This window comes from Delphinus delphis, chromosome 2 (genome assembly GCF_949987515.2).
Source record: "Delphinus delphis chromosome 2, mDelDel1.2, whole genome shotgun sequence".
NCBI lineage: Eukaryota > Metazoa > Chordata > Mammalia > Artiodactyla > Delphinidae > Delphinus > Delphinus delphis.
Genome location: NC_082684.1, coordinates 129,368,655 through 129,381,909, shown reverse-complemented (window position 1 = coordinate 129,381,909; position 13,255 = coordinate 129,368,655). Strand labels below are relative to the sequence as shown.

At 46.6% G+C, this 13,255-nt stretch overlaps 1 protein-coding gene across 1 annotated transcript; it reads left to right on the top strand.

Annotated features, from left to right (window-relative positions):
• Window positions 1-174: 174 nt before the first annotated feature.
• On the top strand, window positions 175-11,267 carry UBL7 (ubiquitin like 7). Its single transcript, XM_060003683.1, has 6 exons — window positions 175-322; window positions 582-631; window positions 877-1,044; window positions 1,631-1,753; window positions 10,028-10,072; window positions 10,944-11,267. The coding sequence occupies exons 1-6, from the start codon at window positions 292-294 to the stop codon at window positions 10,977-10,979; spliced, it is 453 nt and encodes a 150-aa protein (XP_059859666.1). The 5' UTR covers window positions 175-291; the 3' UTR covers window positions 10,980-11,267.
• Window positions 11,268-13,255: the final 1,988 nt, after the last annotated feature.

Here is a 13,255-nt window from a genome sequence, read left to right as displayed (position 1 = left end):
ATACCAAATTATAAATATATTTTATACTCTGCTATCTGGAAAGGTAGGAAGCGTGGCGCAAGTGGCGGGGCGCAAGATTAGATGCTGCCTGGGTGAGTGAGGAGTGTGCGGCGCCGCAGGAAGTGCGTGCAAATGGCTCTGCGGGTCCCGGGCTGTTCCTACGGGGAGGGGAGCGTGTGGGTCTGGGTGAGTGTGTGAGTGTGCAAGCTGCCACGCCAGAGAGAGCTGTAAGGCTCAAAGTACGCCGGGAGCCAGTAGCCACAGCACAGGGGCGACTCCTCTTCCCGGGGCATGCCCTCCAGCTCGTACCGGGATATGCCAGGTGAGCCCCAGGACAGTGGAACGCAGGCCCCCTCGGGAGCGGGCAGTGGTCCAGGGGTTTGCTTTACTCAGCAGCTATGTATAGTGCTGGCAGAGGGCGTTCCTTGGGAACTCTCAATTTGAGTCAAGGAGTACATCTGTCCTGTAATTTTCCAAGGGGAGAGATGAAAATATGAATTTGGAGAGTAACTAGAGCTGAGATTCTGGAGCTGCGCCTCTGCCTCTGTTCTTCCTCCTGAAATCTGTTCTCCCTCCTCCAGGTGGCTTCCTGTTTGAAGGGCTCTCTGATGATGAGGATGACTTTCACCCAGTAAGTGGCCTGGCTGCCTGCCATTCGGGGGAGATGGCGCTGGGGATGCACCTCTCCCTGGGACCTGGCACGCCCCAGCTGGGAGGTGATCGGAGGCCCTTTGGTGACCCAGCTATGTCATACTATTGCTGTCTGAACCTGGCAGGTTGGGGAGGTTCCCCAAGAACTGTTCCTGGAACGGGGGTGGGCTTCATCTGAGAACGTCACAGGCTGCTTCCCTGATGCTTGGTGCCTCTCTTGTTCAGAGCGCCAGGTCCACGCCCTCGAGCAGCACACCCAGCTCCCGCCCAGCTTCCCTGGGGTACAGTGGAGCTGCCGGGCCCCGGCCTATCACCCAGAGCGAGCTGGCCACCGCCCTGGCCCTGGCCAGCACTCCGGAGAGCAGCTCTCACACGCCAACTCCTGGCACCCAGGTATGGAGAGAGGGCGCGAAGATCAAGGCCAGGCCCCTAAGGGAGAAGGTCCCAGTGGTAGAATGGATTTACCTTTGCTGATCCTGGTGCTGGATCTGCTTTGAGCCGAACTCTACCTGGAGCCTGGTGGGTTTCCCGCTGCAGCTCAGGCGACCTCCCGTCACCAGCCTTTAGGGCTTAGAAGTCTGGGCCTGATTTCGTCACGGGCCTGATTAACTCCTGCCAGCACTTTGGAAGAGCCTTCCGTCACATAAGACACCCTTACTTGTCCCTGAAAGTGGCCAGACGTCACAGGCTTAAGCGTTCCTGGTGAGGGTCACTCCAGCTTGCAAGGCCATCTCTCCCAGTGCTGGGTCCTAGGCTAGGTCGGGGGCTCCATTCCATCTCCCTGGAGCAAAAGAGAACAGAACCTTTCCCGCCCACGTAGAGAGCTTTTGGGTACCTCTGTGTGGTTGTCTCATGCAGGCCCCTGCTGGGAGGCAGTCGTGGGGCACCCAGGGGCACCCTGGGTGATGTGACAGCAGTGGGTATGTGCTGGGAGACTGAGGTGTCTCTGAGCGTGGTGCTGACCCTGGTTTGTCTCTAGGGCCATTCCTCAGGGACCTCCCCGGTGTCATCCGGCGTCCAGTCAGGGACGCCCATCACCAATGATCTCTTCAGCCAAGCTCTCCAGCATGCGCTGCAGGCCTCCGGGCAGCCCAGCCTTCAGGTCAGTCTTCCCCACTCCTGATGTTCACATGACTTCTTAGTTACTTTGGACACTGAGCTTTCTTCTGCTCTCTGGAGGCCCTCCCCACTTGGCCTGCTTTGCTCCAGGAACAGCTGGGGTGTGGCAGTGTGACAGGAGAGGATGCTCCCAGCACGGGCAGTTGTCCCTGTGGCTTCCACTCCTGCACCCAGTGACCACGGCCTGGCTCCGCTGACCACCTGGCTTGAATACTTGTGGCAGTTTTAATTGAAGAGACAACTCATCCATTCTGTGAGCAGTGACTGAGCCTTGAGCATGTATATACCAGGCCTGGGTCCAGCTCCTGGGGTAGAGACGAGCCAGTGCTCATCCCTGCCCTGGAGGGGTGCCAGGCAGTTGCTGCAGTGAGGGAGCAACAGAGCGAGAAGCCCAGCCCAGACTTGAAGTGAGGGCCTAGGTCAGGGAAACCTTTTCTGAGGAAGGGGTGTTTGGACTGACTGTCAAAGAATTAGTTAGAGGTTAGCCAGGCAGGGAAGGGGTGTTTGGTTGAGGGGGCATGGTGTCCAGGCAGAGGCAGCCAACCTTAGAAATGGCCTGTGTCAGTCCACCTATGACATTCCACCCCAGAGACTAGTTTGAAATCATGGTGTCTGCCACACTCTGGATATTGTTGATGGGGTTAATAATGAAGCTTGGCTTAATGTCTCATCCTATACCTAAATTCTCAGCCAGATTTATCACCCTCAGAAAAGTAATTTTTTTTTTTTTTAAATTTTGGCTGTGCTGGCACGCGAGCTTTGTTGCCCCACGGCCTGTGGGATCTTAGTTCCCCAACCAGGAATGGAACCTGCGTCCGCTGCATTGGAAGGCAGATTCTTAACCACTGGACCACCAAGGAAGTCCCCTCAGAAAAGTAATCCTTATTTTTTTCCTGGTATCATTATCAGAAAACTCTGGTGAAAGTTAATCAGGCCATGAGTCTTAGCTATATGGTCCTAATGTAGCTATGATTTTTTTTTTGGCTGCGTTGGGTCTTTGTTGCTGTGCCCGGGTGGGGACTACTCTGCGTTGCAGTGCATGGGCTTCTCTTGTTGCGGAGCGCAGGCTCAAGGCACGTGGGCTTCAGTAGTTGCAGCTCTCGGTCTCGGTAGTTGCAGCGCAGGCTCTAGGGTGCAAGAGCTTCAGTAGTTGCAGTGCATGGGCTCAGTAGTTGTGGCTCGCAGGCTCAGTAGTTGTGGCACACGGGCTTCAATAGTTGTGGCTTGTGGGCTCTAGAGCACAGGCTCAGTGGTTGTGGCGCACGGGCTTAGTTGCTCTGCAGCATGTGGGATCTTCCCGGACCAGAGGTTGAACCTGAGTCCCCAGCATTGGCGGGTGGATTCTTAACCACTGCGCCACCAGGGAAGTCCCTCATCTCACTTTCAGATTGAGTGTTGAGGCACTTTCCACCCCAGAATTCCATACTTGGGTGGAATTTGCTTTGCACATTACTTCTCAATAGCCAAAAGGTAGAAGCAGCCCTAGTGTCCATCAATAGATGAATGGGTAAACAAAATGTGGTATATACATACAATGGAGTATCATTCAACCTTAAAAAGGAAGGAAATTCTGCCACATGCTACAACATGGATGAACATTGAAGACATTATGCTAAGTGAAATTAGCCAGTCACAAAAAGACTGTATGATTCCACTTCTATGAGGCACCTAGAGTGGTCCAGTTCATAGAGACAGAATGTAAAATGGTGGTTGCCAGGGGCTGGGGAGCAGGGAGAATGGGGAGTTGTTGTTTAATGGATACAGAATTTCAGTTTGGGAAGATAAAATAGTTCTTGAGATGGATGGCGGTGATGGTTGCAAAATAATGCGAGTATACTTAATGCCACTGAACTGTACACTTAAATGGTTAAGATGGTAAATTTCATGTTATGTATATTTAACTGCAATATTAAAAAATACATAGAAGACACCCAACCACCACCAGAGAAAGGGAACACATCAAAATTTGAATGATTCCACCCATCTCTCTGCTGGAACTCCTCCAGCCCTTCGCTTGAGTGGAGCCTATTCTGTAACGGAGATTATGAGTTCACTAAAATGGTTGTAAAATATAAAAATATGTCTTGCTGCATATGTGGGTCTCTTTCTTCTCCTAGAGACTGAAATAAAAATGAGCGAAGAAGAAATTACTACCTTTATGGCTGAACATTTATTTCACAAATGTTCAAGTGCCTACTTTATGCCAGGAGCTGTGGAAGGTGTGAAAATGAAGCATATACGAGAAGTTCACGGTCTAGAAGGGGAGATGTCCATGCATAAATTTTTCCGTGAATAATTTTAATATCAGATATAAAATGTGCCCTTTTCTGCGCCCTTAAAGCACCCTGTACTTCTCTCAATTATCGTTTATGTTTCACTATATTGTCATTAACTTCATTTTTCTTTCTCCCACAAGTTGTAGATTGTGTTGATGGCCCAGTTCATCATCCTCCCTAGATCCATGCCCTTTACCACATAACTTTGCAGTGCCCGTGAGCGGAGTAACCTGACTTCCCCTTGATTCTAGCTTTCACCACATGACTTGCTTTGGCTAATGGAATGTTAGCAGGTATGATGAAAGCAGAGGCTTGAAATGGACTTGAACATTGGGAGCTGCCCTTTTGCACCACTGCCATCACCAGGAGAACACGCCTGGGTTAGCCTGCTGGAGGACATGTTGCAGAGCTGAGTCTCCTAAACTGCTCTAGAAGAGGCCAGCCTAGGTTAGCTGTCTATCAGACGACCTATAGACATGTCACTCAGCCCAGCCAAGAAAAGTGTACAAATTATCATTTGTATAACCAGATGAATTTTTTACAGAGTGTACACATCTATATAATCACTACCCAAAAAAACCCGAGAATTTAGCAGCACTCAGAAGCAGCTCGCAGGCTCCTTCCCAGTCATTACCCACCTCCTCCTCCAGAGGTAACCATTACCTTGACATCTAACCATAGATTAGCTTCTGCCTGGTCTTGAACTTCTTCTAAATGGAATCATACCATATATAGTCTTTCGTGTCTGGCTTCTTCCATTTAACATCATATTAATGAGATTCTTCCAGTTTGCTGTGAATAGCGGTAGTAGTTCCTTCATTTTCATTGCTTTATAGTATAACATGGTTTGGATATAACACAATGTATTTATTAATTCTACTGTTGATGTACTTTTGGATTATTTTCCAGTTAGAACTATTAGGAATAATGCTGCAATGACTATTCTTACATATGTCTTTTGGTGAGCATATGTATGCATTTCTGCTCCATACATAGTTAAGAGTAGAATTGCCAGGATATAGGATAAATGTATGTTCAGCTTAATACATATTGCCAAACAGACTTCCCAGGTAGCTGTACCACTTTACACTCCCAGCAGAAATGTTGAGTCCCACTTTCTCCACATCCTTGCCAACACTGGGTATTGTCAAGGCTTTAAAAACATTTTTTGGAACTTCCCTGGTGGCGCAGTGGTTAAGAATCCACCTGCCAAGGCAGGGGACAGGGGTTCGAGCCCTGGTCCGGGAAGATCCCACATGCTGCGGAGCAACTAAACCCTTGTGCCACAACTACTGAGCCTGCGCTCTAGAGGCCACGAACCACAACTACTGAAGTCCACATGCCTATAGCCTGTGCTCTGCAGCAAAAGACACTGCAATGAGATGCCCACGCACCACAACAAATAGTAGCCCCCCCTTGCTGCAATTAGAGAAAGCCTGCGCACCCGCGCACAGCAACAAAGACCCAGTGCAGCCAAAAATAAATAAATAATTAAATTTAATTAAATTAAAAAAAATTTTTTATTTTTGTCCACACCGTGTGGCTCGTGGGATCTTAGTTCCCCGACCAGGGATTGAACCCAGATCCTCAGCAATGAGAGTGCAGAGTCCTACCACTGGACTGCCATGGAATTCCCAAGTCTTTTTTTTTTTTTTTTTAATTAATTTATTTATTTTTGGCTGTGTTGGGTCTTCGTTTCTGTGCGAGGGCTTTCTCCAGTTGCGGCGAGCAGGGGCCACTCTTCATCGCGGTGCGCGGGCCTCTCACTGTCGCGGCCTCTCCCGTCGCGGAGCACAGGCTCCAGACGCGCAGACTCAGTAGTTGTGGTGCACGGGCCTAGCCGCTCCGCGGCATGTGGGATCTTCCCGGACTGGGGCTCGAACCCATGTCCCCTGCATTGGCAGGCGGACTCCTAACCACTGCGCCACCAGGGAAGCCCCCAAGTCTTTTTAATCTTAGCCATTCTGATGGGTATGTAGTAATATCTCATTTTGATTTTAATTTACATATCCCTTATGACTAATGAGCATGAGCATATTTTCATATGAACATTTGAATATCCTCTTGTGTGAAGTGTCTGTTCATGTAAGATTCAAGTTTGTACTGCATAGACTCTTCTACTGTAGGATCAAAAGGGCAGCTAGGCGGGTCATGAGGCTCACAGCAAGAGATCCTGAAGATGAAAAAGAACTTCGCATCAGCTCTAACCCAGCCTTTGCATCATTCCAGCACCAGGAATGATACAGTGGGATTCCTGCATAAGACCCTGAACTCTAGGAAACCTCAAATCAGTACGCAAGAAGTAGACAATGGGTTGGACACATGCAATGTGGGGATCTTCAAGGGAAACCCGTTGGCTTCTTGCTGATAGACTCACAAGTTGTCAGATGTTCTGGAAACACCAGGACTTCGGGGTCTGGTCCTCAGCCACACAGGCTCAGAAGAGAGCTTTTGCTGACACAGTGAGTCAGCAATTAATGAAAAAATCAGAATGCTGAGGAATTCCCTGGTGGTCCAGAGGTTAGGGCTCTATGCTTACGCTGCCGAGGGCCCAGGTTCAATCCCTGGTTGGGGAACTAAGATCCCACAAGCCGCACAGTGCAGCCAAAAAAAAAAAAAGCAAATTTAAAAATCAGAATGCTGATGTACTAATTCCCATCATGAACCAGAATTGCCAAGCATTCCAGTCTCTGATTAAGATACTCACTCCCTGTAAGAAAACAACTTGGGAAGTCAAATATAATCAGAAGGCTGCATGGTGAGCTGGAGCCAGAGCACCAGAATGGGAGTGGGGGGCCGAGAAGAGCAGGAGTGTGCTTCCAAGACCCTCACAGTAAAAATGGATCTGCCACTGGAACTGGACAGTATATGACCTTGGATGAGACTTCCCTGTCCCCAGCCAATGCTCAGATGAACACTGACAATGTCGCTTCAGAGACCCTCCTTTTTTTCAGTGTTTCCACTGTTAACTAATCCCCCTTCTGACTGACTCCTTCTTCTTTAGCTATCCTAAGGACATATGTTGGTTGTCTTCTTATTATCCATTTCCCCACCTCCTTCCCCAGAGGTCCCTGGCCCCTTTTCAATAGACCATACTTTCCATTGGGGAATCCGATCCTTGCAGTTCCTGCAATGGTTCCATCCTAGATGTAGGTTTGGAGCTCACCACCTAGGCCAAGCCAATCCGTGCATTCCATCCTCTGAGCTCAGTGATGGGCTGAGCATGTCAGCTACAGATGCTGGGATGCTGATAGTCTATATTTCCCACTGGGCATGAATGAGAAAGCTTGTGGCCTTGGGAGCCATCTGAGGACCACAAGGGGAATCAACCTCAGTTCATTCTGACATGGAGGAAGGCAGAGTGGAGAGCTGAAGAGAAACCGGAGTCTTAGTGATTTTCTTAAGCCATTGGATCAAGCAAGCACAGCTTCCGGACTTTTTAGTTACTTGAGCCAAGATATTCCTTTTCTTGTGTAAAACAGTTTGCATTGGTCTGGCAGAACTAACTGATTATCCAATATCTAGTTTCTCTCTCTCTCTTTTTTTTTAAAAAAATAAATCTATTTATTTATTCATTTATTTATGGCTGCGTTGGGTCTTTTTTGCTGCACGCGGGCTTTCTCTAGTTGCAGCGAGCAGGGGCTACTCTTCCATGCGATGTGCAGGGTTCTCATTGCGGTGGCTTCTCTTGTTGCAGAGCACAGGCTCTAGGCGCACGGGCTTCAGTAATTGTGGCTCGCGGGCTCAGCAATTGTGGCTTGCGGGCTCTAGAGCACAGGCTCAGTAGTTGTGGCGCACGGACTTAGTTGCTCCGTGACATGTGGGATCTTCCCGGACCGGGGCTCGAACCTGTGTCCCCTGCAGGGGACAGGCGGATTGGCAGGCGGATTCTTAACCACTGCGCCACCAGGGAAGTCCCTAGTCTCTTCTTCTTTACTTATAGAACCCCCTTTTTATTCGTAGTTTAAAAATATTTGTCTCCCCTACTTCCCTGGAGCTAAGCGTGGCAATGTGGCCAAGAAGATACTACTGAAAGTCCCTGGTAATACTTCTGGAAAAGTGATTTATTTCCTGATTAAAAAAGAAAGAGGGCAGATTCAACTGGCACATGCATTGTGCCTTTCCCAAGCCCCTTTTTCCTGCCTTCAAAGCAGGAAGAGTAACAGCCAAATTATGATCTTGAAGCCGAAAGACACACTAAGGATGGCAGAAGAAGATAGAAGGAGCCTGATTCCTTGAGCAGCTGTACCAGTTCCCAGACTGCCTATACCAGACTCCTTGCAACATGAGAATAGTAAACCCCTTATAGGTTTAGCCACTTTGTTGGGTTTCTGTTAAATGCAGCCAAATGCATACTGACTTAGAGAAGTCAGTACACTGAAGTGGGATGCTGCAAGTAATATAATCTGAAACGTGGATTTGTTGAGTGGTAGAGAAGGGCTTTTGGGTTCTGAGTGTACGTGCGTTACAGACTGGAATGCCAATGACCTTGCTAGGCAGTGGTGGAACATTTGGTCAATTTGTTCTTCTATGGGAGATACCGCACATGCCAATCAAGTCTCTTGTGTTAGGGAAAATAGCTGGAATGATTCAGAATGTTGGCACGTGCTGGTGACTTCGTTCTATTTTCAACAAAGTCCTGAGAGAGACCAATGAGCTAGAGTTATGCAGCCTGAATAAAAAAGGTAAGGAAGTACCGCTTCACTAAGGAAGGCTCTCTGGCTAGGGCCTGCAAATTTCCTTTGAGTGAACATCTCATAATTTGGAGACTTGCAGGGCTGAAAAAGATCATTGCTTCTGTTCTCCAAATAGAAGATGAGACTGGTATCCTGGGCCTTTCCTAAGCACCTTCCTTTAAGAATCACCACTCCACAGAGGAAGTGGACTCTGCAAAGTGTTCTCCTCCTCCTAGAGCCTTTTGTTTCCAGTTGTCTCAAGTCAGTGAGCATTAAGTTGAAGGCTAGAAGGATAAGCAGAGCACAGAGGCCAACACGTAATAGAGGAGGGTTTTCAGGTTTACAGACTATGGCTACATAGGAGCTTCCACTGTGGTTACTCACACATAGGATTGAAGAAGAAGCAAATAGACTGGAAGCCTACAACACTTTTGAGGGAATCGTATCACCAGAAATGAAAATTTAAGGACCTGACCCGCAAAACCTTATCATTTTTCAACCCCAGGCCCCCGAACACACACAACAGAAAGGGCATCCACCCCAAAGTTACACTTCAGATATGGTTAAAGTGGATAATACACAAGAAGTCATCTCAAAAGCAGACGGAACTTGGACCATGGAGCACAATCGAAAAAGTTCCACCCAGAGAGTAGGTTGGCTGAGTAAGGAAATTACTGTCCGGCAGGGAGTCCTGGCTGCTCCTGTCTAGCAGAATCCGGTATTTGCCCATAGCTCTAATATTTGCAGTAGCTTTGATGTGTTTCCCATTCTTCCCTTTCCCATGTGGGAGTTTAATTTTGTTCCTTCTCCAATATTATATATGGGATATGTTGGGGGAAGATAACTTGGCTTTTAGTTTGTAGGTTACTGGACTTTGTATAAGGATTCACATCAGGGCTAAGTGGAGAAAACTGCATATGGGATAGAGACTCTGGTTTTTGAGATGGATGCAGTGTCTGGCCGAGACTTTGGAACTGTCCACATCAGGGAGGGAGCATATTCTGTATATGGAAGGATGGATACCCTAAAGGGTGGACTGTGGCAGTCACTGCTTTCTTTCTACCCAATAAGCAGTCACTGCTTTCTTTCTACCCGGTAAGCATTCTCCATGTCTTCTTTACCATCAGAACCCTGAAGTTGTTTAGGAAAGCAACGTGCCCATCTAAAACTCACATCAAAGTTTTCTGACCATTGAGACATAAGCAAAACTCTCCCAAAGATATCTCGAAAAGCTTTGCTCTCTGGTTATAAGTATCACTACTTCTCTCCTTTTCACTTATTTCTCCTTTTCTTGCCTGGAACCAGATGGAAACTTTAATCTTCAGGAAAGAATGCAGAGCATCGGAAATGGTAAATATGTGGATAAACGTCAAAGACTACTCTTCCCTCTTGATTTCTTTAAATTGCATGTGGCTATTTAAAAATAATGTGGGAGTTTCTTTTTTCTATGCTCTGGAACTTTTTAAGTAGCTTTGAAGGTTTGGTAGATTCTCCTATGAATTCTTCTGGGCCTTGTGAATTTTTGAGGAGTAATTATTTAATTTGTTTAAATTTTTTATGTTTATTAGGGTCAATTTTGGTAAACAATATTTTCCTAGGAAGTTATCTATTTAATCTACATTTTCAGATGTCTTTGTCTAGACTCGTGAAAAGTAGTATCTTAAGATTTTTAATTTTTCTTCTCTTTCAATGGTTATTTCCTCCTTGTCATTTCTTACCTTGCATACTCATGCTCTTTCCCTTTTTTACCTGATTAAGTTAGCTAGTAGTTTGTCCATTTGACTGATTTTTCTTTTTTTTCTAAGAACCAGCATCTGGATTTATTTATTCTTTTTATTTTATTTTTCTGTTTTCAAACTCATTAATTTCTGCTTATGTCTTTAATAGTTCCTTCATTCTGCTTTCTTTTGGCTTGCTTTGCTTTTATTTTTGTAGCCTTTAAATTGATGTTTAATTCTACCTAGATATTTAGTGTAATACTCTTCTAACAACTACTTTTGCAGCATCACATAGATTCAGATAAGCTGTGTTTCCATTATTGCTATTTTATAAAATTCTGCAATTTTGGTTTGTATTATCTTATTAACCCAAGAGTTGCTTAATACAGAGTTTTAAAATTTTCTAGGTGAAAGTTTCTTTTTACTTTTAATTTTGTTATTAATTTATACTTTTATTGCATTGTGATTGGAGAATGCTGTTTATATTATTGCTCTTTTTAAAGTTATTGAGGACTCTTCCCTGGTGGCGCAGTGGTTGAGAATCCGCCTGCCAATGCAGGGGACACAGGTCTATCCCGGATCCGGGAAAATCCCCCTTGCCGAGGAGCAGTTAAGCCCCTGTGCCACAACTACTGAGCCTGCGCTCTAGAGCCTGCGAGTCACAACTACAGAGCCCACGTGCTGCAACCACTGAAACCCGCGCGCCTAGAGCCTGTGCTCCGCAACAAGAGAAGCCACTGCAGTAAGAAGCCCGCGCACTGCAGCGAAGAGTAGCCCCCGCTCGCCGCAACTAGAGAAAGCCGGCGCACAGCAACGAAGACCCAATGCAGCCAAAAGTAAAATATAAATATAAATAAATAAATAAATTTACTGAGATTTTCTTTTGTGACCTAATATGTCATCAATTTTCACGAATGTTCTTTTCGATTACCCAGTAGCCAGTGCTCTGATCCACCGAGTCTCAGACCTGACCTCAGCGTTTCCCCTCTCACAATAGGATTTTCTCCCTCTGGGATAATTCTAGCTGATGTTGTGGCTCTGCTGGTTTCAGATATTTCTCTCTCCATTTACATGTAAATTGAGGCTCAAGGTACTCTCCCTCTCCTAGGATGCTGTAGGTGAGGGCTGGGGTGATGTAATTTGCTTTCCTTGTTGATCTGTGTGGGTTTTGGAAGATTGTGAAGGGATTTAGGCATCTGCCATTATTCTACAGGAATCAGGAAGTTCTTTTCTATCATATCTCTGCTGCTTTCTCTTCATCCCTGCCTTCCACTGGCTGAAATTTTCTCTTTTGCCCTTCCCTTCTCATTGACATTGAAGTCACAGTTCTATTTCTGTTCTCTTAGTGGTAACCCTGAAAAATGTAGCGTGCCCATTTAGCTTAGCAAAGTCTAAAATTAATCAATATCTACCTTCCTTCCAAACAATATAGAGACCTTAGAATGCTTTAACTCCCATCAGCGCCCTCTCATGTTATTATTCATTCACCAAACAATTTTGAGTTCCTACCGTGTGCCAGGTTGATATAATAATGAACAAAAGGTATGTGTCTGGCAGGTGCGGGGCACAGGGGTCCCTTTTCTAATGGGTTTATATTTTAGCGGGGAGACAAACAAGATACAAATTAAAAATATAGTATGTAGTATAGCAAAAACTACTACAGTAGAAGCAAAAAATTAAGCAAGGTAGGGGTATATGAAGTCTCGTGTGTGTGTGTGTGTGTGTGTGTGTGTGTGTGTGTGTGTGTGTAGCTAGTCATGCAGATATCTTGGGGAAAGAACATTCTAGGCAAAGTGAATAGCAAGTACAAAAACCCTAAAGGACTTCGTGACATGTTTAAGGAATAGCAAGAAGGAGTGTGAGGGGCTTCCCTGGTGGCGCAGTGGTTGAGAGTCCGACTGCAGATGCAGGGGACGCAGGTTCGTGCCCTGGTCCGGGAAGATCCCACATGCCGTGGAGCAGCTGGGCCCATGAGCCATGGCCACTGAGCCTGCGTGTCTGGAGCCTGTGCTCCGCAATGGGAGAGGCCACAACAGTGAGAGGCCCGCGTACCACAAAAAAAAAGAAAAGAAAGAAAGAAAGAGTATGAGGCTACAGTGAAGTGAAAGAGGGGACAAGTGGTAGGATTTGAAGGTCACATGCAGAGCTAATAAGGAAACCAAAGTAGAACCTTACAAGGACTACAATGTGGCCTACAGTACATATTAAGGATTTTGGCTTTTATTCTAAGATGGGCAGCCATTAAGGGGTGACAGAGGAATGACGTGGTCTGGCATACGTTGTTCCAGGATCACTCTGGTTGCTGTATTGAGAACAGATTGCTGAAGGCAGGCCAGTTAGGAGGTTACTGCGCTAACCACATGAGAGATGACGATGGCCGGCCCAAGATACAGCAGAGGTGGTGATGGGAAGTGGTTGAATTCTGAGTGTGTTTTGGAAGTTGAGCTGATAGAATTTGATCACTGACCAGTGAGGTTTGAGGAAAAGTAAGAGAACAAGCATGACACCCAAAATGTCCTGAGCAACTGGAAGCCTAATTCTTAGAACGTCCCAAACGCCCCTTGCCCTTGTATAATCCCCTTTGAATGAGCCCACTCCTGTGATTGTTATGTTATATGGCAAAAGGAAGACTATCTAGGTGGACCTAATCTAATCACAAGCCCTTTAAAGGCACGGGTTTTTCCAACTGGTGGGCAGAAGGGGGAGTCAGAGAGATTCAAAGCGTGAGGAATTTGGGGGCACACGAAAAGGAGTCCAGGCAGCCTGTAGGAACAGAGAGCAGCTCCCAGCTCCCAGTCAGCCCAGAAACAGGACC

Coding starts and splice junctions, on each gene's coding strand:
- UBL7 (XM_060003683.1), top strand. CDS start 292: ATGCCCTCCAGCTCGTACCGGGATATGCCAG. Junction 323..581: donor CTCGTACCGGGATATGCCAG/GTGAGCCCCAGG, acceptor TCCCTCCTCCAG/GTGGCTTCCTGTTTGAAGGG. Junction 632..876: donor ATGAGGATGACTTTCACCCA/GTAAGTGGCCTG, acceptor TCTCTTGTTCAG/AGCGCCAGGTCCACGCCCTC.